General features: G+C 42.3%; 1 protein-coding gene across 1 annotated transcript in view; it reads right to left on the reverse strand.

The window, feature by feature from the left end:
• LOC122945439 (uromodulin-like) overlaps positions 1 to 4,560 on the reverse strand; it is a 77,724-nt gene extending 73,164 nt beyond the window's left edge. Inside the window, exons 1-2 of the mRNA XM_044304508.1 lie at positions 4,446 to 4,560; positions 2,365 to 2,603 (exon numbers count right to left, since the gene is read on the reverse strand). Of these exons, the coding sequence (XP_044160443.1) occupies positions 2,365 to 2,603; positions 4,446 to 4,560 (354 nt within the window). The remainder of the gene's footprint in view (positions 1 to 2,364; positions 2,604 to 4,445) is intronic.
• Positions 4,561 to 25,535: the final 20,975 nt, after the last annotated feature.

Genomic DNA, 25,535 nt, shown 5'->3' on the forward strand with positions numbered 1-25,535 from the left:
ATTAATACTTTCTTTTTACAGATGCTATATTATTTTATTTTTAAAATAAATCATTACCTGTAACATACAATTGACAACATATAACAGACAATAACACAAAGGCTGTATGCCAAAAGCAGGGTATGTGCAAGCCAACAACCTATCTATGAGACAGGTACAGTCAGCATACCTTACAATGGCAGCTTTGGGTGCAATGAGACCAGCTCTCATCTGACTGAGAGCCAGTAAGCCTTAAAGTTGCTTGAGTTTTGTTGGATGGCTTGGGGAACCTGCACACCTACAGATGGAGCAGGGTTAGCACTCCAGCTCTTAACTCAAATTTCTTAACTCATCACGTTATCTTGAGACAAAAGCCATTGAAAAGCAATTGAATTTGTTTGATTAGATTAGATAAGACAACTCAGAAATCTCGAGTGTTATCTCTACTCCATCCGTAGATCATTATCATTAGGGTGACAAAAATAGCAATTTTTTTTTTTTTTTTCAGATGCCAGCTAACTCTTCTCTCACTGCTTAGGAGGGCTGTATAAAAAAAATTAAGTTTTCTAATTGTCCTTACATTTATATTCAATAACCTTTCTATATTGTTTTGTCATGTAAGCTCATTTGCATAAACATGGGCAAATGGAAAAGACATGCAAATAGTGTTTCAGCTGAAAAAAAGGGCAGATGCTGCTAATTTGCATGTCTTTTCCATATTCCCATGTTTATGTAAATGAGTTTACATGACAAAACAATATAGAAAAGTTATTGAATATAAATTTTAGAATAATTAGAAAACAGAAATTGTTTATGCAGCCCTCCTAAGCAGTGAGAAAAGAGTTAGCTGGCATAAAAAAAAAATTTAAATTTTTTTTGTCGCCCTTATGATAATGATCTAGGTGCGCAGGCCCCCCAAGCCATCCAACAAAAGTCAAGCAACTTTAAGACTCACTGGTACTTAATTGTGTGTGGGTAGAGAGTTGGTTTTGAATGCCTCATAGTGCATAAGGATGCCATTGTAAGGTATGCTGATTGTACCTGTCTCATGGATAGGTTGTTGGCTTGCATATACCTGGCTTTTGGCATATAGCCATTGTGTGATTGTTATAGGTAAAGAAATTTTGTGTGCAATAAGTGCATATTACATTGCTGATTTTTGCAATTGTAAAGTTGTTGATTTATGGTGAATATTCAGCAAAAAATTTGCTAAATATTGTGAATTTGAATATTGCTTATGCTGCTCATCACTAGCTGTGATGGGGAAGACCTGATACAGTATATTCTCTATGGGTATATCTGCACAGTAGATTCATGGTAGATTCCTTTAAGGATTTCTCCCCTGATAAATAATCTACATTTTTCAAACCATAATCTCAATCTGGAAAGTTTTGTAATTTAATGTAATTATACATTTTGTATATCCATCACTTATTCAATAAAATCTACCTGTATAGCACCACCTGAATTTTTTTCTTCTTTTTCTGTCTACTTTACTGAGGTGGGCGCACATGCTCAGTTCGATCCTCTGAACTGCCACTAGCCATATCTGTTAGAAGTTGTGACATTTGCAGGGAGAGAGCTGCAGGGATAAGGACATGCCCCCATAGAAAGGACATACCCCCTGAGCTGCAAGCTTGATGTAAATCTAGCACAGCAATTGGAGCAATGAATGGGGAGATCTCTGGATCCAGGTGAGGCACACGGCTGGTTCTAGCTTTGTTAGAAAGAGATTGGCATATATCATGTGAGGAATCATTTTCATTTTTACATCACTTATGGGATAGCCTCTTTAATGGCTTATTTAGCACTGTAGACATAGAAGGTGTGCTTTCTTCAGATGGCAATATCCAGCAACAGAAAAACTACTGGAAGCTTGTTAGCAATGGTACTTCAACTAGTCAAGTGAGGTTGCCAATTGAGCATATTTGAATCATACATTTAATTGTGGAATTGTATGGTGTTTGTCAAGGTGATAGCTTCCCATTGTGTCCACACAATCAGCAGAAGTTCTATTGAACAGTAATACTCTGAAATCTGAGAAAACTTAGATTCCAATTAAACTATACAGTGTTGAGATCAGATCCATGCCAGATAGCATTGCTGGTTCAAGTGACAAGTGGTGTCGAGGCAGCCGAAGACCTGAAAAGGGTACCTAAAACTGTTAAAACAAAACATTTATTGCGGTCCTAGAGGGTTTAGTATTTAGCAGAGTCATAACTTTTACAGGAATGGTTGTGATTGTGAATAGCCAATTATGGCACTGTTTTCAATACTTACTCCTCTAAAACATAATTTCACCCCCTTATACTTAGGATACGAAGTACAAGACTATAATCATCGCAAATATTATTTTTTCCAGGACATTTTAACTCAGTAACTTACCTTCGATTGTGTTTTGTTGATGAGAGAATATACATCTCTTTTCAAGATTTCATCATTATAATCCTTTGCAGATGCATCAGTTAGGACCAAAATAAATGAATTATTTGGAGACTCCTCCAAAGCAACCTTAAGGCCTGTAATGACCATTTCGGGACAGTCCCCACCACCTCGTACTGTGAGATTATTGAAGAAACTATCAAATATACTTATGGAGTTTGTTGTCAGCACTGGTCCAATTTCTGGAAGAGGAGAAGATTACAGTTATTATATTTGTCTTCACAATACAAAACCAAGTCATCTTTACTAAAGTCCAATCACAACTCTGTGCACTGCACAGAAGCAGTTGGTGTATGTAACATTCTGTGCAAGAAGGCATCTGCTTGGAAACAACTATTATGGATAAATCTTGTAGGGTCTCTTTGGGACTTAAAGGGGCAGTCCTCTTTTTTAATATTGATGATCCACCTATCAACTGTTTGAAAAGAAGGCCGCACTCTTAAAAAAGCAGTCAACCCCTTTAATGTAACATTGATTAAAACTAATGACTTTAACTAAAATGAACATTCATCAAGCGACATTTATGGAAAAAAGTTGATCGTTTTAAGGGGAACCTTGACCACGTAAAACTGCTGGTAATGCTAATGGGGCTGGTGAGAGCAAGACAAGCAAATTTGTGGAGAATCATGTGCAGTGTGAATATGAAGTTTTATTCTGCCAGGTTCTGCTCCTGCAAGTGCCCTGGAGGCATTGCTTCACTGTGAAGTGAACTGTGAAGTTCTTTCCGCTCTAAGCTGCTTCACAGCTCTCCCCTCTGAGAGTGGTAGTGGTCTACAGTAGTTGAATGTGATAGCTGTCACGCAGAGGAGAGGGATTTTGGAGCAGGTCAATACAGAAAGAAGAGAACACTTCGTAGTGAAGCACCACCTCCAGAGCACTTACAGGAGCAGAACCAGGCAGAATAAAACTTTATATTCACACTATTCCTGATATAAAAACATCATAAGATATCTGTACTGCTTTTGCTGGTCCCCTATCTAGCACTGTTAGCAGTCTGCATGGTCAAAACTGCTGACAGACTATCTTTAAACTTTTCAGCCAATAGTCCTAATCCAGGAGTGATCTTTCTGCAAAAGAATATTCCCAGAAACATTGTTAGCCGTTTGCCCAGTGTCATTGAATATATATAGCCAGTTTGAACACATGAAATGGAGATCATGAGGAGACATGAAGTACAGGGAGGACGGACAGGACAGACTAAGGTAATAGAGACTGCATACAAGCGCTGCTGCTCATTACCCCCACACTCTTCTCTGTACTGCATGTCTCCTCATGATCTTCATTCCTACAGAGATTCATTTTATCAGCCGTATTCAGGATCATAATCCCTGACAAGAGGAGTAGAGGAGGATGAGGCAGCTCTTTACCTCACCGTTGTGAAGTAACTTGTCCTTCTGTGTGATTAGGACTGGTTTTGGGTGTACTAATAGGACGGTGGCCATTTTATTTCTTCTAATGATTGCTCCCCAGGCAAAATGAGCCATTATAAACAATGAAAGGGATTTGGGAGTATATTTATAATAAAGTAATTAGGAATGAGCGAATCGACTTCAGATGAAACATCCGAAGTCGATTTGCATAAAACTTTGTTCTAATACTGTACGAAGCAGGAGTTTCGTACAGTATTAGAATGTATTGACTCCTATCAGCTGAAGTTATTGCTGCATAAATTAATTTGTACTGTAAAAAAAACATTTTCTGTGTTCGGTAAATGTTTTTTTACAGTACAAATTAATTTATGAAGTTATTTGCGTTATATGTTTTATCCGAAGTCGATTTGTTCATCCCTAAAAGTAATAATTAAGTATTTTCAATTATGTTATTTTCGTAATTCCCGGAGAACCCCTTTAATGGTCATTCAGCTATCAACCTTCATCTGATGTGTATTGATACCTATACTCATTTTGCTTATTTCTATCTCCTCTTACAGTCAAGGAAGTCTTCTGACTCTTAGATGGTGGCCTCTTTCCAATCATATACATTTTATTTCTAGATATTCATAGTTTACAAAAATATTCTCATACTTGGATCATTGTACTCCACCATTGTATATTTCCGTACTCCACAAGGAAAACGAGCAGACACTTGATCTAGAAGCCAGCCATTGACCAGCTGCAGCTGCTGAAGGTCATCATACATTGAACCCGTTGTATCCACTAGGTATGTCAGAGAAGACGACTCTGCCAAATAAGAAAAACTGGTCTGGTCATCAACATATATATGTTATAAAAAATGATTACATGTAACAATATTACTCAGACAAGAATTAAATTATTTTTAACAATTTCAAAGTTTGGTTACTTTCTAGAAACATGAATCACCATCACCAGTACAATAATGTAGAAGGACTCATTCTTCTGATAACCTGTAGGACAGGACACTGGATTTGATGCGGGGACTGTTCTTTTATTTTATTAATACAGTAACAAAAATACAAATTAACATGGTGTTCTGCCATTATAGAGTCTAGTTTCCCAGCTCAGACTGTAATTATTAAAGGGTCTGTTCCATTAAGACATCTCTTGGCCATATGTCCTATTGGATCCCTGTTCCGTAATCATTCATATCTATAGCCAATTTCAAAACCTTTGCAACTCAGCACCCTTGTGTATGGCAGTAGTCTCCAACCTGTGGCCAACTACAGCCTCGATAGCGCCAGATATCAGGGCATGATGGGAGTTGTAGTTTTGTAGCTGCTGGGCCACAGATTGGGACATTTTGGTGTATTTAAAGGGAACCTGTCATCAACTTTATGCTGCCCATACTAACGGCAGCATAAAGTAGAGACAGGTGAGTTGATTTCAGTGGTCTGTCATTTATAAGTTAAAAGTAAGTAGTTGCCGAGAACCAACATCACAATCATTGCAGACTGGGCCTGGAAAAGAGTCACGGCCACCTGAGAAGAGTCATAGTTAGTCCTGCTCTCCTGCCCACCTGCTGATGACTGACAGTCTTCTACGTAGTTTTCTACCTTTCTCTCTAGGAGAGAACTGCCAATCATCAGCAGATGGTCGGGGAGAGCAAGAGATTATGAATAACCATGACTTTTCTCAGGTAGATTTGACTCTAATCAAGGCCCGGGCAACCACTTACTTCTAGCTCATGAGTGACACACCGCTGAAATCAGCATTTCTCACTAGTTTATGCTGCCCTCAGTCAGGTCAGCATACGGTTGATATCCAATGTAGGCTGGGGGTCACTGTATTTACAGAGACAAAAGGCGCTCCATAGGGTAAGTACGTTCAAGTGTAGAAAGGATTACTCCAATATGGAGGTTCACCTTGTGTGATTGTGCTGGAAAAAGGCACAACACTATTGTCAACTTGTGTTGATGCAGATCCTGGTTGTCGGGTATGCTGCCGAGGTGAATAGCCTTGAGGTTGAGGTGCCCAGACTCAAAAAAGGACAGGTACAGCTTCAGATTTTATGGCGCAAAAGACCATGAACAACCAGCGTACAGAAGGGAACCTTCTTCTTGTATTCTCTTTGTTAAACAAATGAAATAAAATGCAGTACACAAAAAAATATTTTAAAAAAATTAAATGAAAATACAACCCGTTTCGAGAATCAGCAGGTCCCCTTCATCAGGTCAGGATTGTATGCATGATGGTATGTGGACTGGGGATATATATACACATAAAGCCTTCTGAAAAAGAGCGCCAAAAATAAGGGGGGGTGTCCAGGGAATGCTATGGTGCGGTTCAAAAGGGAGTAAATAATGGAGTTGAACTTGTCATAATTAATTCTTATGTAGGTTAGGGAACCGATGGGGGGTGATAAAACTGTAATTTAATACATAATGTGTGTCAATGGATGCGGAGGGAGGATCGCTGCAATTCGATCGTAAACCTCCATTACGACACTACATTCTAGCCCCAAGGCGTTCCCATGGAAATAGGGACGCTTGTCGGGGAAGAGAGTAATTGAATGGGGATGTATGCAGCTTGGGGAGGCTGGGACGAACCCTGAGATGAGCGTGACTGCAGGTGTTCTGCCCCTCAGAGCCAATAGTACATTCTAGACAACGGGAGGTTCCCATGGTGATGGGGAACGCTTCCAACTCTGGGCGGAGGGCAGATACATAGCGAGGTGGCTGAAGGGGATCGGGATGTTGTTATGATAGATAAAATAAAATAAAATGAATGTGGAAAATTAACTAAATAGATTATATAGATAAGTTAATTTATGTGAGGTAGCAGTGATGATGTGACAAATGATGATTGATGGACAACGACAATTTAATAATGTATTTATTTATTGGAGTGCCCATGTGGTCTCCAGTATGTGGGCCCCTACAGAACAGGCTGAACAAACACCAGTGCAATGTGAAGAAAGAGTTTACAACTACATACTGTTTCCCGCTATGCCGCCGATCATCACGAAGGCTCCTTCTTAGGTTTCAAGATCATACCCATTGAACAAATCCCGAGCTCCCACCGTAAAAAATCTCAGATTATAAAACGACGGGAGATGTTCTGGATTTTTAAACTTAATACCCTGAATCCATATGGCCTAAAAAGAAGCCTTTGAGATCAATTTATGCAGTGGCATTTCTCTCATGCAGTGGCGTAAATTCTTAATTTCATTAATATTATATTTCATTTTCATATATATATACACTCACCTAAAGAATTATTAGGAACACCATACTAATACGGTGTTGGACCCACTTTTGCCTTCAGAACTGCCTTAATTCTACGTGGCATTGATTCAACAAGGTGCTGATAGCATTCTTTAGAAATGTTGGCCCATATTGATAGGATAGCATCTTGCAGTTGATGGAGATTTGAGGGATGCACATCCAGGGCACGAAGCTCACCACATCCCAAAGATGCTCTATTGGGTTGAGATCTGGTGACTGTGGGGGCCATTTTAGTACAGTGAACTCATTGTCATGTTCAAGAAACCATTTTTCCAGTCTTCAACAGTCCAATTTTGGTGAGCTTGTGCAAATTGTAGCCTCATTTTCCTATTTGTAGTGGAGATGAGTGGTAACCGGTGGGGTCTTCTGCTGTTGTAGCCCATCCGCCTCAAGGTTGTGCGTGCTGTGGCTTCACAAATGCTTTGCTGCATACCTCGGTTGTAACGAGTGGTTATTTCAGTCAACGTTGCTCTTCTATCAGCTTGAATCAGTCGTCCCATTCTCCTCTGACCTCTTGCATCAACAAGGCATTTTCGCCCACAGGACTGCCGGATACTGAATTTTTTTCCCTTTTCACACCATTCTAAGTAAACCCTAGAAATGGTTGTGCGTGAAAATCCCAGTAACTGAGCAGATTGTAAAAAATACTCAGACCGGCCCGTCTGGCACCAACAACCATGCCACGCTCAAAATTGCTTAAATCACCTTTCTTTCCCATTCTGACATTCAGTTTGGAGTTCAGGAGATTGTCTTGACCAGGACCACAACCCTAAATGCATTGAAGCAACTGCCATGTGATTGGCTGACTAGATAATCACATTAATAAGAAATAGAACAGGTGTTCCTAATAATTCTTTAGGTGAGTGTATATATATACAGTACAGACCAAAAGTTTGAACACACCTTCTCATTCAAAGAGTTTTCTTTATTTTCATGACTATGAAAATTGTAGATTCACGCTGAAGGCATCAAAACTATGAATTAACACATGTGGAATTATATACATAACAAAAAAGTGTAAAACAACTGAAAATATGTCATATTCTAGGTTCTTCAAAGTAGCCACCTTTTGCTTTGATTACTGCTTTTCACACTCTTGGCATTCTCTTGATGAGCTTCAAGAGGTAGTCACCTGAAATGGTCTTCCAACAGTCTTGAAGGAGTTCCCAGAGATGCTTAGCACTTGTTGGCCCTTTTGCCTTCACTCTGCGGTCCAGCTCACACCAAACCATCTCGATTGGGTTCAGGTCCGGTGACTGTGGAGACCAGGTCATCTAGCGCAGCACCCCATCACTCTCCTTCATGGTCAAATCGCCCTTACAATGCCTGGAGGTGTGTTTGGGGTCATTGTCCTGTTGAAAAATAAATGATGGTCCAACTAAACGCAAACCGGATGGAATAGCATGCCGCTGCAAGAGGCTGTGGTAGCCATGCTGGTTCAGTATGCCTTCAATTTTGAATAAATCCCCAACAGTGTCACCAGCAAAGCACCCCCACATCATCATACCTCCTCCTCCATGCTTCACGGTGGGAACCAGGCATGTAGAGTCCATCCGTTCACCTTTTCTGCGTCGCACAAAGACACGGTGGTTGGAACCAAAGATCTCAAATTTGGACTCATCAGACCAAAGCACAGATTTCCACTGGTCTAATGTCCATTCCTTGTGTTCTTTAGCCCAAACAAGTCTCTTCTGCTTGTTGCCTGTCCTTAGCAGTGGTTTCCTAGCAGATATTCTACCATGAAGGCTAGATTCACACAGTCTCCTCTTAACAGTTGTTCTAGAGATGTGTCTGCTGCTAGAACTCTGTGTGGCATTGACCTGGTCTCTAATCTGAGCTGCTGTTAACCTGCGATTTCTGAGGCTGGTGACTCGGATGAACTTATCCTCCACAGCAGAGGTGACTCTTGGTCTTCCTTTCCTGGGGCGGTCCACATGTGAGCCAGTTTCTTTGTAGCGCTTGATGGTTTTTGTGACTGCACTTGGGGACACTTTCAAAGTTTTCCCAATTTTTCGGACTGACTGACCTTCATTTCTTAAAGTAATGATGGCCACTCGTTTTTCTTTACTTAGCTGCTTTTTTCTTGCCATAATACAAATTCTAACAGTCTATTCAGTAGGACTATCAGCTGTGTATCCACCTGACTTCTCCACAACACAACTGATGGTCCCAACCCCATTTATAAGGCAAAAAAATCCCATTTATTAAACCTGACAGGGCACACCAGTGAAGTGAAAACCATTTCAGGTGACTAGCTCTTGAAGCTCATCAAGAGAATGCCAAGAGTGTGCAAAGCAGTAATCAAAGCAAAAGGTGGCTACTTTGAAGAATATTACATATTTTCAGTTGTTTCACACTTTTTTGTTATGCATATAATTCCACCTGGGCTCTCTATGGGGCTGCCAGGAAGCCCGGTGACGTCACCGGCACTGATGGTGTCATGCCCCACTCTGACAATGTGCGGCCAGGATAGCAGCACGAGTTTAGTGTTTGCCTCTCATCAGGTGCACTGGGTGGGGTCATTAGTTTAAATAGCACACCAGCCCAGTGCTCTGAGCGGATTATACTATCATTGTGGTCTTGGAAGCGAGGAAGGAAGGTTGTCTGTCTGTTCCAGCTCAGAAAGATAAGTGTGATTCTAGTTTGGTTGTTTTGTGTCATCTCTCCCATCCAGGTTCTGTGCGAGCAGGCTGCTCCTATTTCCCCTCTTAACCATCTCAGGGAATTTAGGGTTTTGTCAGTCAAGGCATGAGGACACATCAGACCTATCTTTAAGGTCTGCATGTGGGCTGAGCAGTGCAGGGAAAGAGGTCAGGAATTAGCTAGGAGGTGACCCTTCTCCTGTCTCTCGCCCAGAGCCTGGTTGGTGGGGTATCTGTTAATCTGAGTGCACGCCCGTCGTGACATTATAATCCGCCATACTTTGACTGCCATTACTAAGCGGTTTTGTGATGGCGTCAATTTATTCACTGGTTGACCGCATTCAGGGTTTATCCCTAGAGGTTGCGGATCTGCGTAGTTCGGTCACACAGTGTCAGAGGGTTCTGGCATCAAGTACAGGTCAAATTGGTGGGGAGTCTAAAGTCGCTCTTCCCGAGAAATTTACAGGGGTTATGGATGATTTTTTCCGCTTTAAAGAGTCATGCAAATTGTATTTTCAACTGCGTCCATTTTCGGCAGGTAATGAAAATCAGAGAGTTGGTATCATCATGTCTCTGCTTAAAGGGGACGCGCAATCCTGGGCTTTTTCTCTTTTGCCCGGTTCTCTGGCCCTCCGGTCGGTGGAGGAATTTTTCAAAGCCCTGGGATTGATATACGATGACCCAGATCGGGTCTCGATGGCAGAATCGAAATTGCGTAACTTACTACAGGGTAAACATACTGCAGAGGGTTACTCCATAGAGTTTAGGAGATGGGCTACTGAGTCGGGGTGGAATGACCCCGCGTTACGTAGTCAGTTTTGTCAGGGGTTATCTGAAAGGTTGAAAGATGCCCTGGCTTTTCATGAGTACCCGGATACTCTAGAGAATGTAATGTCTTTGGCTATACGGTTGGATAGACGTATCAGAGAGAGGTGTAAGGGTCCCTCCGTGCAAGGGATCCCTCCTGCGTGTGGTTTTGTCTCACCTGCTGCCCAGGGTGATATTACTTATAACTCTGGGGTAGGGGAGGAACCCATGCAGTTAGGTCAGATATCTTGCCATTCTGATAGTAGAGACTTTTGAAAAGTGCACAATCTATGTTACTATTGTGGAAAGAGGGGTCATTTTATTTTTTCTTGTCCTTATGTTAAACCACAGGTGGAAGAGAAAAAGAAAAAAGAAAAAAGAAAAAAAAACTTCCCTCACACTTGGTAGTATGAATGGTGTGGTGGAGCAGACAGGTATGCAAGCTCCCTGCAGTTCCCGTTTTCTCCTTCCAGCTATGGTGGCGCTAGAGTCCAAAAATGTGTTTGTTGATTTATTCCTTGATTGTGGTGCTGGGGTAAACCTAATTGACTTTCTTTTCCTTCAAAACCTAGGACTAATTACTTGCACTTTAGAGAAAGAGATTCGTGTTTTTGCAATTGATTCTTCCCCTCTTTCTCAAAGGAGCCTTACTCACATTGTTCATGGTATTCATTTAAGGGTGGGTGATTCACATGCTGAAATTATTTCTTGTTTTGTCATGAAGGATTTGCCAGCTCCTAAAGTTTAGGGGTTCCCATGGTTGACTAGACATAACCCAATTATAGACTGGCAAGCAAGACAAATCATTGGTTGGAGTGAGTTTTGTTCGGATAATTGTCTTGGCACATCTATCTCTGGTGTGTCCATTACGGCTATACCTCAGTATCTATCGGATTTTGCGGATGTCTTTTCGGAGGGTGGGGCTCAGGAATTGCCCCCTCATCGAGACTATGATTGTCCAGTTAATCTCATTCCGGGGGCTAAGATGCCAAAGTCTCGGCTTTACAACCTCTCTCAACCCGAAAGAGCGGTCATGCGAAAGTATGTCGCCGAGAGTTTGGCAAAGGGTCATATTAGACCACCTAAGTCTCCAGTGGCAGTAGGTTTGTTCTTTGTGAAGAAAAAGGATGGATCACTGAGACCGTGTTTGGATTTCCGGGAATTGAACCATATTACAGTCTGGGATTCATATCCCCTGCCTTTGATCTCTGATCTTTTTGATCAGATTGTTGGAGCCAAGGTGTTCTCCAAGTTGGATTTCAGAGGGGCCTACAATCTGATCAGAATCAAGGAGGGGGATGAGTGGAAAACGGCCTTCAATACACACAGGTCATTTTGAGAACCTGGTGATGCCTTTTAGGTTGACGAACGCGCCAGCAGTATTTCAACGATTCGTCAATGACATTTTTCATCACTTGGTGGGGAGGTTCGTAGTAGTTTACCTGGATGACATTTTAATTTATTCTCCTGATCTGAAGACCCATCAGGATCATGTAAGACAGGTTTTGACGATCCTTCGGGAGAATAAGTTATATGCCAAATTGGAGAAATGTTTGTTTGCGTTGCAAGAGCTTCCGTTCTTGGGATACATGCTTTCTGATTCCGGTTTTCGTATGGACCCCGTAAAGGTCCGGGCGGTTCTGGAGTGGGACCGACCAGAGAATCAGAAAGCTTTGATGCGGTTCTTGGGGTTTACGAATTATTAAAGAATTTTTTTTTCAAATTATTCTACCATAGTAAAACCTCTTACTGATATGACCAAGAAGGGCGCCAATGTCTCTGTCTGGTCGGATGAGGCATTGCAGGCCTTTTCGGCTATTAAGGAGCGTTTTGCGTCTGCTCCCATTCTGGTGCAGCCTGATGTGTCTCAGCCATTCGTAGTGGAGGTTGATGCATCAGAGGTGGGGGTTGGGGCGTCGCTGTCACAGGGTTCAGAGCCTGGTTGGTGGGATATCTGTTAATTTGAGTGCACACCCGTCGTGACAGATGGGCAGACTTTAGCACTGTCCTAGCCAGTAAAACAGCAAGGGCAGCACTAAAGCACACCCATCACAGCTGGTGATGTCACCGAACACAATGATAAACAAAATAGCCGTGCCCTGCGCGATCTAGAGCAGGGCAAGGAAGCGCATCGGAGCATGAGATGCTCCGATTCTAGCCTCAGGGGGGCTGCCTGGGTGAAAATATGGGTATGTCCGGGTTCAGCTCTGAACCTGGACAACCCCTTTAAGCCACTAATTCATTATATATTTTCCATTCAGTTCCCAACCATTTGATTTATATCTAATTCAATCTAATTTATTCATTTATTATACCTTTTATAAATCTACGAGATTATTATTCTCAACGAACTGCCTTTTAATCCAACCCCTGCATTATAATTCATATCATCATACAATCATGTTTTTATTCTATACATACATCAGACAAATTCTTTTGCTTGGTCCTTTATTCATTTGTCGTTGTCCATCAATCATCATTTGTCACATCATCACTGCTACCTCACATAAATTAACTCTTCTATATAATCTATTTAGTTAATTTTCCACATTCATTTTATTTTACTTTATCTATCATAACAAGGTCCCCCTCCAGCCACCTAGCTATGTATCTGCCCCTGCTGATCCCCGAAACGCGTTGTATTTTAATTACATTTTATTATTTTATATTTTTTTGTGTACTGCATTTTATTTCATTTGTTTAACAAAGAGAATACAAGAAGAAGGTTTCCTTCTGTACGCTGGTTGTTTATGATCTTTTGCGCTATGAAAGGTGGAACGAATCTGACAGGTTCCCTTTAATGGTTGCCAAGTTATTCGAATGTACTACCACATGTCTCCTGCAGTGGCCGCTGCAGGAGAAATGTGCAGCTGCTGTTGGCATCATCCATTGATAACTGATGAATGGGATTTCATCTGCTGGAATCTGTAGTGGTCACACGAATGGTAAATCCTTATAATTAAGCATTTATTAAGTTCATAGATGATCTCCATGATATAATATATACATTGCATTTCCGTTTACCTGTATTGTAAGCACACCTGCTGTTTTTTGCTGGGAACGCACCTGCAGACATAACAGGAATGTTTAGAGCCACACACTATTACATCTGATGCATCAATCTTATTTACATGTTAAAGAGAAAGGAATTTGCCATAAATATACTGTATACTTTTGTATTTCATGGTAATGGTAAATGTAATACAGACAAGGGGGGGTTTATTTAACCACCTATGTCGGTTTTCTGGCATCAAAATGTTTCACCTTTCGATGCTAGGCCCACTTCTGTACAACTAGTCAAAGAAGTTTACACATTTATGCCACAAAACTGACAAAAAAATTAAACCTAATATCGATACCAGCTCCTAACTGGCACAAATTTCAGTTTTGGTGCACAGAACACCAGTCTTTATACATTCCCCCCAAAGGGTGGACACAAGAGATAGATAGATAGATAGATAGATAGATAGATAGATAGATAGATAGATAGATAGATAGATAGATAGATAGATAGATAAATGATGATAGATAGATAGATTAAAAAGATAGATAGATTGATTGATAGATAGATAATAGAGAAAGAAAGAAAGAAAGAAAGGTTTTATTAGTCCACATCCATGCAATGTTTCAGTCCTATTTCAGGACCTTTTGCAAGCAAAGTGATATAGAACTTTGCTTCAAAAAGGTCCTGAGACAGGACTAAAACATTGCATGGATGTGGACTAATGAAACCCACCTCTTTGCACATTGAATCTCTACAGGAGTGCTGCAGACATTTTTCTTATATTATCTAGATACTTAATCAGGAACAAGAACGTGGGCACTCACTTTATCTGAACATTTTTGTAGGAGTGCTGTCTTTCTCCATTTTAGATAGATAGATATGAGATAGACCGATAGATAGATAGATAGATAGATAGATAGATAGATAGATATGAGATAGACCGATAGATAGATAGATAGATAGATAGATAGATAGATAGATAAGGGGAAAAAATGAAAAAAACTGCAGTATATCCAAAAATGTGTGGTCCTTTATTCATCCATGCAACGTTTCAGTCCGCTTGATGGGACTGTTTTCAGGCTTGAAATCGGTCCCAGCAAAGCGGCCTGAAACGTTGCATGGGTGAATAAAGGACCACACATTTTTCACCACTCGGCTGTGCTGCAGTTTTTTCTTATTTTATGTTTACTACTGCTGGCACTCCTTTCTTGGACTGGAAAAAGGGTGTGCTGCCCTGGTTTTGCTTTTTTTAGATAGATAGATAGATAGATAGATAGATAGATAGATAGATAGATAGAAGCTTTGGTTGCAGAAAGCAGGTTGTTTTTCCTACTTACCAGTGATATCTGTGGGGCTGCAAAATTTCACTTCAAAGCTCATTAATAGCAAAATGATGGTGTGCGAATACAGTAACATATCCTCTAGAAGCTTGATCATTCCTCTGGCACCCTACAGAATAAATGAAGCCCCCATGATATACAATACTTGTCTCCACATTTTAGACTTCAACATTAATAAGCCTTTTTTTTGCACAAATGGAACATTATTATTATTATTATTATTATTATTGTAATTCAATTACATTAATGAATATACCGTAGTGTTGTAGCACCAAACAAAAATAAAAACATGTAGGATCTATTTTATCTTCTTTGTTTATTCGGTGATTAAATTCACCCTGCGTCTTATCTGCTCTTCTCCAATGTCTAACAGTGCCACGTAGTGCATAGTAGTACCTGTATCACAGAGTGCTCTAATAATGCTGCCATACAGTGACCGTAATGTAATAGAACCATTATACAATATCTACATACTGTATAAATGTAAATCTACCGTACCTTGGACAGAAAGCCTGCACTTCTGTTGAAGGTCTCCAGTCCACTCTGCATCTATGACGGGGTCACTTTGGAACATTTTGTCCCATATCAATATATATTTTAGGAGCGCCTCATTGACAGTGTCAGGTGCAGCTCTGCGTCCTCTCATCATTATAATGGCTATTGTACATTCTACATCATTAAAGACAATATTTAGACAATACAGAGATGAGATGTAATGCAGTCTCCATTGTGCTCATGATGTAATGTATTTAGCTGGAGGATGAATGCTCCGATAAAACAAAGACATACCTTCTAATGGGTAAGTGCTCATTAACAGGTGGACTATAGATGAGCGGTAAGCAGATACGTGTAATATCATCTGTATTATAAAGTACTATTCACTTTGTGTTTGTCAATGATGGCAAATACAGTAATTTTAGAGGATAAGGAAGAGGTCATTTGTATTTGCTTATAAACCGCAGTTACGCCCTAGACATACCAAAAATATTTAACTTATTAATTGATGATTAATAATTGGGGTTTCAATCATATTAATTAATACAATAAAAAAAAAACTATAAAAAAATCTATCTATCTATTTTTCTACATCTATCCATCTATCTATCTATCTATGTATGACCCCTAGAGATCAGGGGATAGGTCATCAATATCTGATGGGTGGGGGTCCGACACGCCGAACGCCCACCAATCAGCTTTCCACTGCAGCCGGAATTACCACTTTGAATGGAGCCAGAAGAACAGTTTCGGTCAAGGTGTAGTGGCCGTGTCAGGTAACTGCAGCTCAGCTCCCATTCACTTGATAGGTCATCAATATTGGGATCTCAGAAAATTCCTTTAAAGGGGTTCCCCAGGCTTTTAATATTGATGACCTATCCTCAGGATAGGTCATCAAAATCAGATCGGCGGGGGCCCGACACCCGGCACCCCCGCTGATCAGCTGTTTGAAGAGGAGGCGCGCACCGTGTCGGCGCTGCCTCCTCTTCACAGTTTACCTTCTCGCCGCCGCCTCTGCAGCGGTGAGCAGGTGTAATTACACCCAAGCCATCCCATTCATTTCAATGGGACGGATTGCTCCTATACAAATGTACCGGACCGATCCGTCCCATTGAAGGGAATGGGACGGTTAGGTGTAATTACACCTGCTCACCGCTGTAGAGGTGACGGCGAGAAGGTAAACAGTAAAGAGGAGGCAGCGCTGGCACGGCGCGCACCTTCTCTTCAAATAGCTGATCGTCAGGGGTGCCGGGTGTCGGACCCCCACCGATCTGATTTTGATGACCTTCAAGGAACCCCTTTAAGGACACAAATTTATCACAAAAAATAAATAAATAATATATCAGTGGGGGTCCAAGTGCCTGTGATCCTCACCCATCACTAGAACAAGGAGAAGGAAGTTCTCCAATAGTGTACTCTCTCTCCTGGCTGCAGTAGATGAGCTCAATAGAAAGTCTATCTCCTACAGTGAGGAGCTCTTTGGGATTGCTTCTTTCTCCTCTTTTGGGCTGGTGGGGGGCTCAGCACTCAGACCCCCCACCGATCAAAATCTTTGACATGTCACTATCAACTACTGGAACACTTTAAATGCTCGATTATATCCCTAGTATGTTTTAGAGGGGTATTTCAGTAAAAAATTATCACACCTATCTCCAAGCAGTCCCATAGATTTTGAATGGAGCTGCAGTGCGCGTGCTTGCCTGTGGCCCATTCAACAGGAGACACAAGATCGCACTTCTCATGATTGTGAAGAGCCCAGAAGTCAGTATTGGGTGACCCGTTTAAAGTAAGTGAGCGTCTCATACAAACAAGCCCTATTTAATCGCCCTCATAGTGCACATGGACATCGCCTATTTGGTATGGCTCTTGCTTGATAGACCCATCCTATCCATGTACAGTATTATATGGTTGGCTGTTGATTAGTAATACATTTGTACGGCAGGTTGTAACTTCCTTTCTGAATCAGGACCTACAGCTAATGGTCAGGTCCACGTCAATTCAAAACTGGAATGTCTTGATGAGAAAACTCATATTAAAGGGGTTTTGCTATTGAGGGCTTATCCTCAGGCTAGATCATACATATCTGATTGAATATCTGATTGGGAAAGGGGGGCGTCTCCCGCCACTCCTGTAGATCAGCTGTTTAAAGAGGCCTAGGCACTTCGCTGAGCGCTGCAGCCTCTTAGGCCACCAGTCACATTACCTAAGTGCAGCTCAGTCCCATTCAAGTGAAGTTTCATGCCTTATGGCAGGGGCGTAGCTATAGGGGGTGCAGAGGTAGCGGTCGCTACCAGGCCCAGGAGCCTGAGTGGGCCCAAAGACCCTTGTGCCACATAAGATCAGTATTATAGAAAGTGCATTCTGGTCAAGTTACACCTCTTGCTGGAGGTAAGGGGTTAGGTCAAGAATTGGGGGGGGGGGGTTCAATTTTTGCCTCGGACAGCATGAAGGCTATGTGCTTCATTGTCCCTGGCCCGAAAGCACTGAGGGAAAGGGGGGGCCCAAGCTGAACTCTTTCACCAAGGCCCATGAGCCTTTAGCTACACCCCTGCCTCATGGCTAAGAGTAAGGGGCCATGCTAGGCCTGAAACATGTCAGGGATACGCAGGGTCTTTTTAGGATATGCACATTTTGGTTTTTAACTTGTTTCTACAATAAAGAAGACTTGGATTCATCTAGAGCAGTGGTTCTCAACCTAGGGGTCGTGACCCCTTCGGGGGTCGATCGGCCCTTTCCGGGGGGTTGCCTGAGGCTTCCTATTGTGGGTCGCCCGCACAACGGCAGCGGTCCCTTATCCTCGCACACAGGAAGTGATGTCCTATCACTGCCTGTGCTTGAAGGAGCCTGACGTCTGGACGGGTAAGTCGGGCCGCCTGTCTGCTGAGGTCAGAGTTTTTTCGTTAATGACACTGCCGCTGAGCACCACTGCCACCAATGATTTAATTGAGCCTGGCTGAGCCTGGCTAATTTTATTTTAATTATTTGGCTGAGCAAGGCTTAATTTATTTGGGGGGACATGAAGCACCGCTGATTTATTTATTTGGGGGACCCTGAGCACTTCTGATTTATTTATTTAAGGCTTAAATAAATAAATCAGAAGTGCTCAGGGTCCCCCAAATAAATAAATCAGCGGTGCTTCATGTCCCCCCAAATAAATAAATCAGAAGTGCTCAGGGTCCCCAAAATAAATAAATCAGCGGTGCTTCAGGTCTGCTTAAATTTTATTAGTTTATATTTTTTTGTGTACTGCATTTTATTTCATTTGTTTAACAAAGAGAATGAAAGAAGAAGGTTCCCTTCTGTACGCTGGATGTTTATGATCTTTTGCGCCATAAAAGGTGGAACGAATCTGACAGGTTCCCTTTAATGGTTGCCAAGTTATTTGAATGTAATACCACATTTCTCCTGCAGTGGCCGCTGCAGGAGAAATGTGCAGCTGCTGTTGGCATCATCCATTGATAACTGATGAATGGGATTTAATCTGCTGGAATCTGTAGTGATCACATGAATGGTAAATCCTTATAATTGAGCATTTATTAAGTTCATAGATGATCTCCATGATATAATATATACATTGCATTTCCCTTTACCTGTATTGGAAGCACACCTGCTGTTTTTTGCTGGGAACGCACCTGCAGACATAACAGGAATGTTTAGAGCCACACACTATTACTATTATATCACTGTCGTTGGGAACGCTATATGACTGTTAAAACTGTTGCTTTATTAATCAGAAAGAAATTAGGGGGAGGGAAACTAACCTATATTAAAATTCTAGGACGCCATCCAGTCAGTGTAAGGTCGATGAATGGGACCTAAAAAACCCGCAAATTGCGGTAATTGCAGCTGTGGATGGGGTCACTCGAAATACCGCAGGCTAGTGCTGTACTGCTGATTGGAGCATAGGGCTGTGGGGCCGTGCTATTACAATTCCACAGGAGTAGGCACTATTGCGCGGTCACGGTGCTCTGAACCACTGCCAGCTAATGGATCCCTGGACTAAATTTAATCATGGACTAATCCAGTGATAAACATCTGCCTGCAGAAGCCGATCTCAATTGAATCCATCCGTTCAGGGTGAATCAGATGTCTGAGAGTCGGCCCTGCAAGCACGAATCAATGGATCTAAGCTAAGCTGGGTGGATCAGAATAAGCTGAATTGCAGTTGCTCATCAATCTGCAGAGGGCTGAGAACCGCAGACCTCAACTGCAGTGTGAGCGCAATGCAGACACATGTAGACATTAATTCATCCCCACACCACACTCGACGCGTTTCGCCATAATAGGCTCGTCAGGAGCGTGATTGTGTGGATATCGGGACAATTAATCCTGGCTGCTAAGCCTCCATTACAGAGACTGCAGCTGTAAGTACGAGGTGGCCGAACGCGGCCGCTCAGGTGCACGAAATATGAGGAGAGTCCTCCTCCCCTCTGCTGAGCCACGCCTACAGAGCGGCCAATGAGGATACAGGAGGCGCGGCATCGCCGCATCATCCATCCCGCCCCCATTGTGCCGCCCCCTCTGTGAGACCGGCCCAGGGGAATGTCACAACATTCCTACATTAGAATTTGAGTTGATATATACGGCGACTTACTGATCCGGCGGCATAGGTACAGCACCGATCGGGGCAAGGATCATCAAGTGGTATACATTGAGTTATATTATTATTGAGGACACCAATCGGTATAGTAACACTCTGGTTGGGCGGATATACATGGTGGATATACATAGTGATCCCTTTATAAGTAACAGGGGCAGTGTTTGGTATAATATGCTGTGAACAGTCTACAACCAATGATTGCACTTACATACCCCTGCTATCTAATGACCCTATCTGTGGCCTAGGTGATCACATTTATGCTGACCAATAACATAGAGACACTAGTGGTCATCCTGCTGGGACACAGGGATAGCGGGCGGTGTGTCATTACTCCTAAATTCCCCCGCTGCGCTCCAGACTCAGGGATCTAGAGAAAACACACAAAGGAATTATACTCATTTAATCCCTGGGGCTGGAGCGCATACAGGCGATAAATCCACTGTGTCTCTTTTTGTAATAAACGCCTATCAAAGTCGCCTCCTCTTGGCGATCTTCTGACTACTTCCACAGCCTGAAATTTAATGACATCCACATCACCATTATGCATGGTTGATATGTGTCTGGCAATAGGGGTGTCAGCCCCTTTGCGGATGTCATTTAGGTGTTCTGCTATTCTTCTACGGAATTCTCTTGTGGTTTTACCCACATATTGTTTACCGCAAACACAAGTGGCCAAATATACCAGGCCTCTCGTTTTGCAATTAACAAATGATCTAATAGTGAACCTCTGTTCAGTGACGCTACAGAGGAATGTAGCGCCAGTCTGGATTGCAGGGCAGGCGACGCAACCACCACAGCGAAAGGTGCCTTTGAGACTGGTACTCAACCACGTGGATGTGGTCGGGGCCTGAAAGAAGCTATGGACCAAGCGATCTCTCAAACTACGTCCACGTCTGTACGTAATTAGAGGTGCGTCGCCTATCATATCTCCAATATCGGGGTCAGATTTTAAAATACCCCAATAGGTCGTCAGCAACTCTCGCACTGTGTTATGCGCTTCATCATATGTGGCTATAATGCGCACCTGGTCCATTCCCACCGATCCTGGCCTAGGAGTAAGGAGGACATCCCGGTTTTGTGCCAGCGAATGCTGGTACGCCTTAGTTAGTACATGTTGCGGGTACCCCCTACTCCTAAACCTAGTTCGTAGATCACTGGATGCCGTTCTGAAATCCGACATGCTGGAGCAGTTGCGCCTTACCCGAAGGTATTGCCCTTTTGGAATTCCCCTCTTCAGGGGCAGGGGGTGGCAACTGTCCCACCTAAGGAGGCTGTTGGTCGCAGTCTCTTTGCGGAACAGTCGTGTGCCAATGTTGCCCATCCTGTCCCTGAAGACGGTCAGATCCAGAAAATTGATTTGAGATTCATGAATCTCCGATGTAAAAAATAATCCCATAGTGTTTACGTTAAGATCTGAAACAAACCGATCGAAGTCCTCAACACTCCCAGACCATAAAATCAACACATCATCGATGAAGTGTAACCACAAATTAATGTGATCAGCCCATCTCTGATTATCCGCGAACACAACCTCACGTTCCCACCAGCCCAGGTAGAGATTTGCGAAGGTTGGGGCACAGGGGCTCCCCATCGCCACTCCCCTGAGCTGGTGGTACATGCGATGGTCAAAAATAAAACAGTTGTGCTCAAGGACAAACTTCATTAGTTCAAGAATAAACTCGTTATGCTGCCAGCAATGGGTGCCACGTTGACTAAGAAATGAGGCCACAACTTCACACCCCCTGTCATGGGGTATGGAGCTGTATAAGGCCTCAACATCCAGGCTGGCCAGCATAACGTTCTCACCAAGATGTATTCCTTCAAATTTTTTGATCACATCCATAGAATCACGTACATACGAGGATAGGGATACCGCAAAGGGTCGTAAAATCCTATCCACGTATGTACTGATTGGATGTGTCAAACTCCCCGTCCCTGACACAATGGGACGTCCCTTTAACGGGGAAAGTCCCTTGTGCACCTTGGGTAACCCATAGAAGCACGGGATCTGGGGATGTTTTCACACTATTACATCTGATGCATCAATCTTATTTACATGTTAAACATAAATTAATTTCCCATAAATATATACTTTTGTATTTCATGGTAATGGTAAATGTAATACAGACAAGGAGGGGTTTATTAAACCACCTACGTCGGTTTTCTGGCATCAAAATGTTTCATCTATCTATCTATTTATCTATCTTCTATCTATCTATCTATCCTTTTATTCTATCTATCTATCTATATATTTATCTATCCATCCTTTTATTCTATCTATTTATCTATCATCTACCTATCTATCTATCTAAAAAAAAGCAAAACCAGGGCAGCACACCCTTTTTCCAGTCCAAGAAAGGAGTGCCAGCAGTATAAACTTGACCGCACCACTGCCACCAATGATTTAATTGAGCCTGGCTGAGCCTGGCTAATTTTATTTTAATTATTTGGCTGAGCAAGGCTTAATTTATTTGGGGGGACATGAAGCACAGCTGATTTATTTATTTGGGGGACCCTGAGCACTTCTGATTTATTTATTTAAGGCTTAAATAAATAAATCAGAAGTGCTCAGGGTCCCCCAAATAAATAAATCAGCGGTGCTTCATGTCCCCCCAAATAAATAAATCAGAAGTGCTCAGGGTCCCCAAAATAAATAAATCAGCGGTGCTTCAGGTCTGCTTCAGGTCCGCTGATTTATTTATTTGGGGGACCCTGAGCACTTCTGATTTATTTATTTGGGGGACCCTGAGCACCATTGATTTATTTATTTGGGGGGGACCTGAAGCACCGCTGATTTATTTATTTGGGGGACCCTGAGCACCATTGATTTATTTATTTGGGGGACCCTGAGCACCATTGATTTATTTATTTGGGGGGGGGACCTGAAGCACCGCTGATTTATTTATTTGGGGGACCCTGAGCACCATTGATTTATTTATTTGGGGGAAACCTGATGCACCACTGATTTTATTTGGGGGAGACCTGAAGCCCCGCTGATTCATTTATTTGGGGGACCCTGAGCACTATTGATTTATTTATTTGGGGGGGACTTGAAGCACCACTGATTTATTTATTTGAGTGGTACCCAACATTTTGTCTTTGTGATTAATTACTCTGCTTTAATTATGTTCAATTTTTAGCAATAAAAATACATCCTGCATATCAGATATTTACATTACAATTCATAACAGTAGCAAAATTAGTTATGACGTAGCAAGGAAAAAAATGTAATGGTTGGGGGTCACCACAACATGAGGAACTGTATTAAGGGGTCACGGCTTTAGAAAAGTTGAGAACCACTGCCCTAGAGTTTGCTGGAGTTCATCTCATCACAGCCGATTTGTTTGCACCTTGTCTCCAGTCCAGTGATTTCTAAGCAACACAGCTACTGACCTGACGAGAACAATGGTGTCTAAGTGGTGAGCTGAGGATTCTTATACTTTATTACATCAATTGCATAGCTGACATATTGTATATTGAAGCCCCTGAATGAACAATGTGTATATTGAATTCTTTGTGTTGGTGAAGGCCAGAAGTTCTGGTTTTCGATCATGCATCACATATACGGTAACAATAAAAAGCATGCATCTATTTAGTGAACGTGTAAGCCAAGCAGAAGGAAAGGGATATGAGTTGTGATGAAGTTATTAACATGGCCAAATGGAAGCAGGAAAACAGTCAACTTTATTGAAGCAATGCAAGAGCTTCTCATACAGAGAGGAGCAATACTTTAATGTTCCTCACAGTTCACAGATGTTAGGGGTGGCTCACCCTCCAGACATTTTCTCTCACCTCGCTCTATCCCTCGCTCAGTTTAGGTGCTCTCTTGTTCTGGGTCTTTTGTTTTTGTGCACAGCTCTTTCTACTTCCACATGTATCTCGAGGAGACTTTTTCCTCCACCTACCTCTCAGATTCCCCATGCGATTCTTTTCAAATCCTCGCAGTCTTTAAAGGGATTATGTTTCTTTTGACTATCCTCATAATTTGTAAGTGCAGTGGCCCTACAGAGGAGATTAAAAGGTTTTCCAAGTGTTTAACCCCTTAGTGACCTGACCAGCCTGTATGGGCCTTAAAGAGGTTGTGCAAGAATGGTTTTTTTTTTGGTATGTGATGTGTGTCTAAGAGATTTATCAAAATGGATGTAAAGGAAATACTGGCTTAGTTGCGCATAGAAACCAATAATATTCCACCTTTATTTTCCAGACCACCTTTAGAAAATGTAAAGTGTAATCTGATTGTTTGCTATAGGCAACTAAGCCAGTTCTACTTTACACCAGTTTTGATAAATCTCCCCTGTGTCTAGACCAGCGGTGCACAACCTTTTTTGGTCTGAGGGCCGCATTGTCACATCGCTCTATTTCAAGGGGCCGCAATGTACTCAGGTCGATGTAAAGTGACTAGGGAGGAATCATCGCTATCACAGTCATTCCTCCTTAATTTAGTTACATTGACTATCAGTAGCACATCCCTGATCACACAGATCGATGTGCGGCACGATTATACCGCCAGTTATCATGAGTGAGTGTCCCTATGAAGACGTGTTTCCAGTAATTGACCTGAATATCTCACTGCTGGCCCTGGAAAAATACTAACAGTGGCCCCGTTTTGTAGTCGGGTACAAATTGATGGAAGTCCGGGCCAGCAATACCATATTGTGGCACTTTATATCGCCCCACAGTTCATAACACAATACTGCCCCCATAAGCACAAAATACATCCCCAAAAACTCTCACTAGCTGGCCGTGAGGAGGGCCCAGGCGGCCCCCTGGGAAATTTCCCTGTGAGATCTATGGCTAATCCACCCTGGCTCAAAGAGATTTCCCAGTAAAAATGAATTTTTAACAAGTTCTTGCAGCATGGCCCCTGAAACCGAAGAGTTATACTTATCTGCTACCGGCGCTGATTACACCTGTCAGTGCATGGCCATGGTCGCATGTACCTTCATGGCTTCAGCGGTGATCTGGCCACAAGCAGCGTGTCACTGCTGCAGCCAGTCATTGACTGCCGCAGTGTTTGTGACCATGGTCATGCACGGACAGATACAAAAGTGCAGGAACCGGAAAATGGAGGCAGCGGGGGCAGGGTGGCATGGAGCAGGGAGGCAGCGGGGGCAGAGCGGCATGGAGCAGGGAGGCAGCGGGGGCAGGGCGGCATGGAGCAGGTAAGTATGCATCTTCTGGTTCAGGGGCAACGCCTCAGTAACTTGTTCATAAATCAGTGATTTCCCTCACTGCAGTGGCCGTGCTCCCTGGTTATTACCACCTCCTGACAGTTACAGGCGCCCTGCAATAACCAGTAAGCACTTTCTCTTACTAGTGGGGAAAGCGCTTATTGGTTAACACTTTGATAACCAGGTCTGAAAAGACACTTTTTTTGTGTTTTTGTGCACCTGGTGGTTTGAACGGTTGTAACTTTTTTATGTGTTGGGACTACCAAAATAATTTTTGCAACAATTTTTCACTTGACAGGTAGGGCCTTATAATTTTTTCGTTTTATTTGGGGAAAACTGCACAAAACGATTTTAAAAGGTATTTTTTTTTCAAACTATTAGCTCCTTATTCTTTAAATATGCAAACTGACACC

The sequence above is a fragment of the Bufo gargarizans genome, chromosome 8 (assembly GCF_014858855.1).
Source record: "Bufo gargarizans isolate SCDJY-AF-19 chromosome 8, ASM1485885v1, whole genome shotgun sequence".
NCBI lineage: Eukaryota > Metazoa > Chordata > Amphibia > Anura > Bufonidae > Bufo > Bufo gargarizans.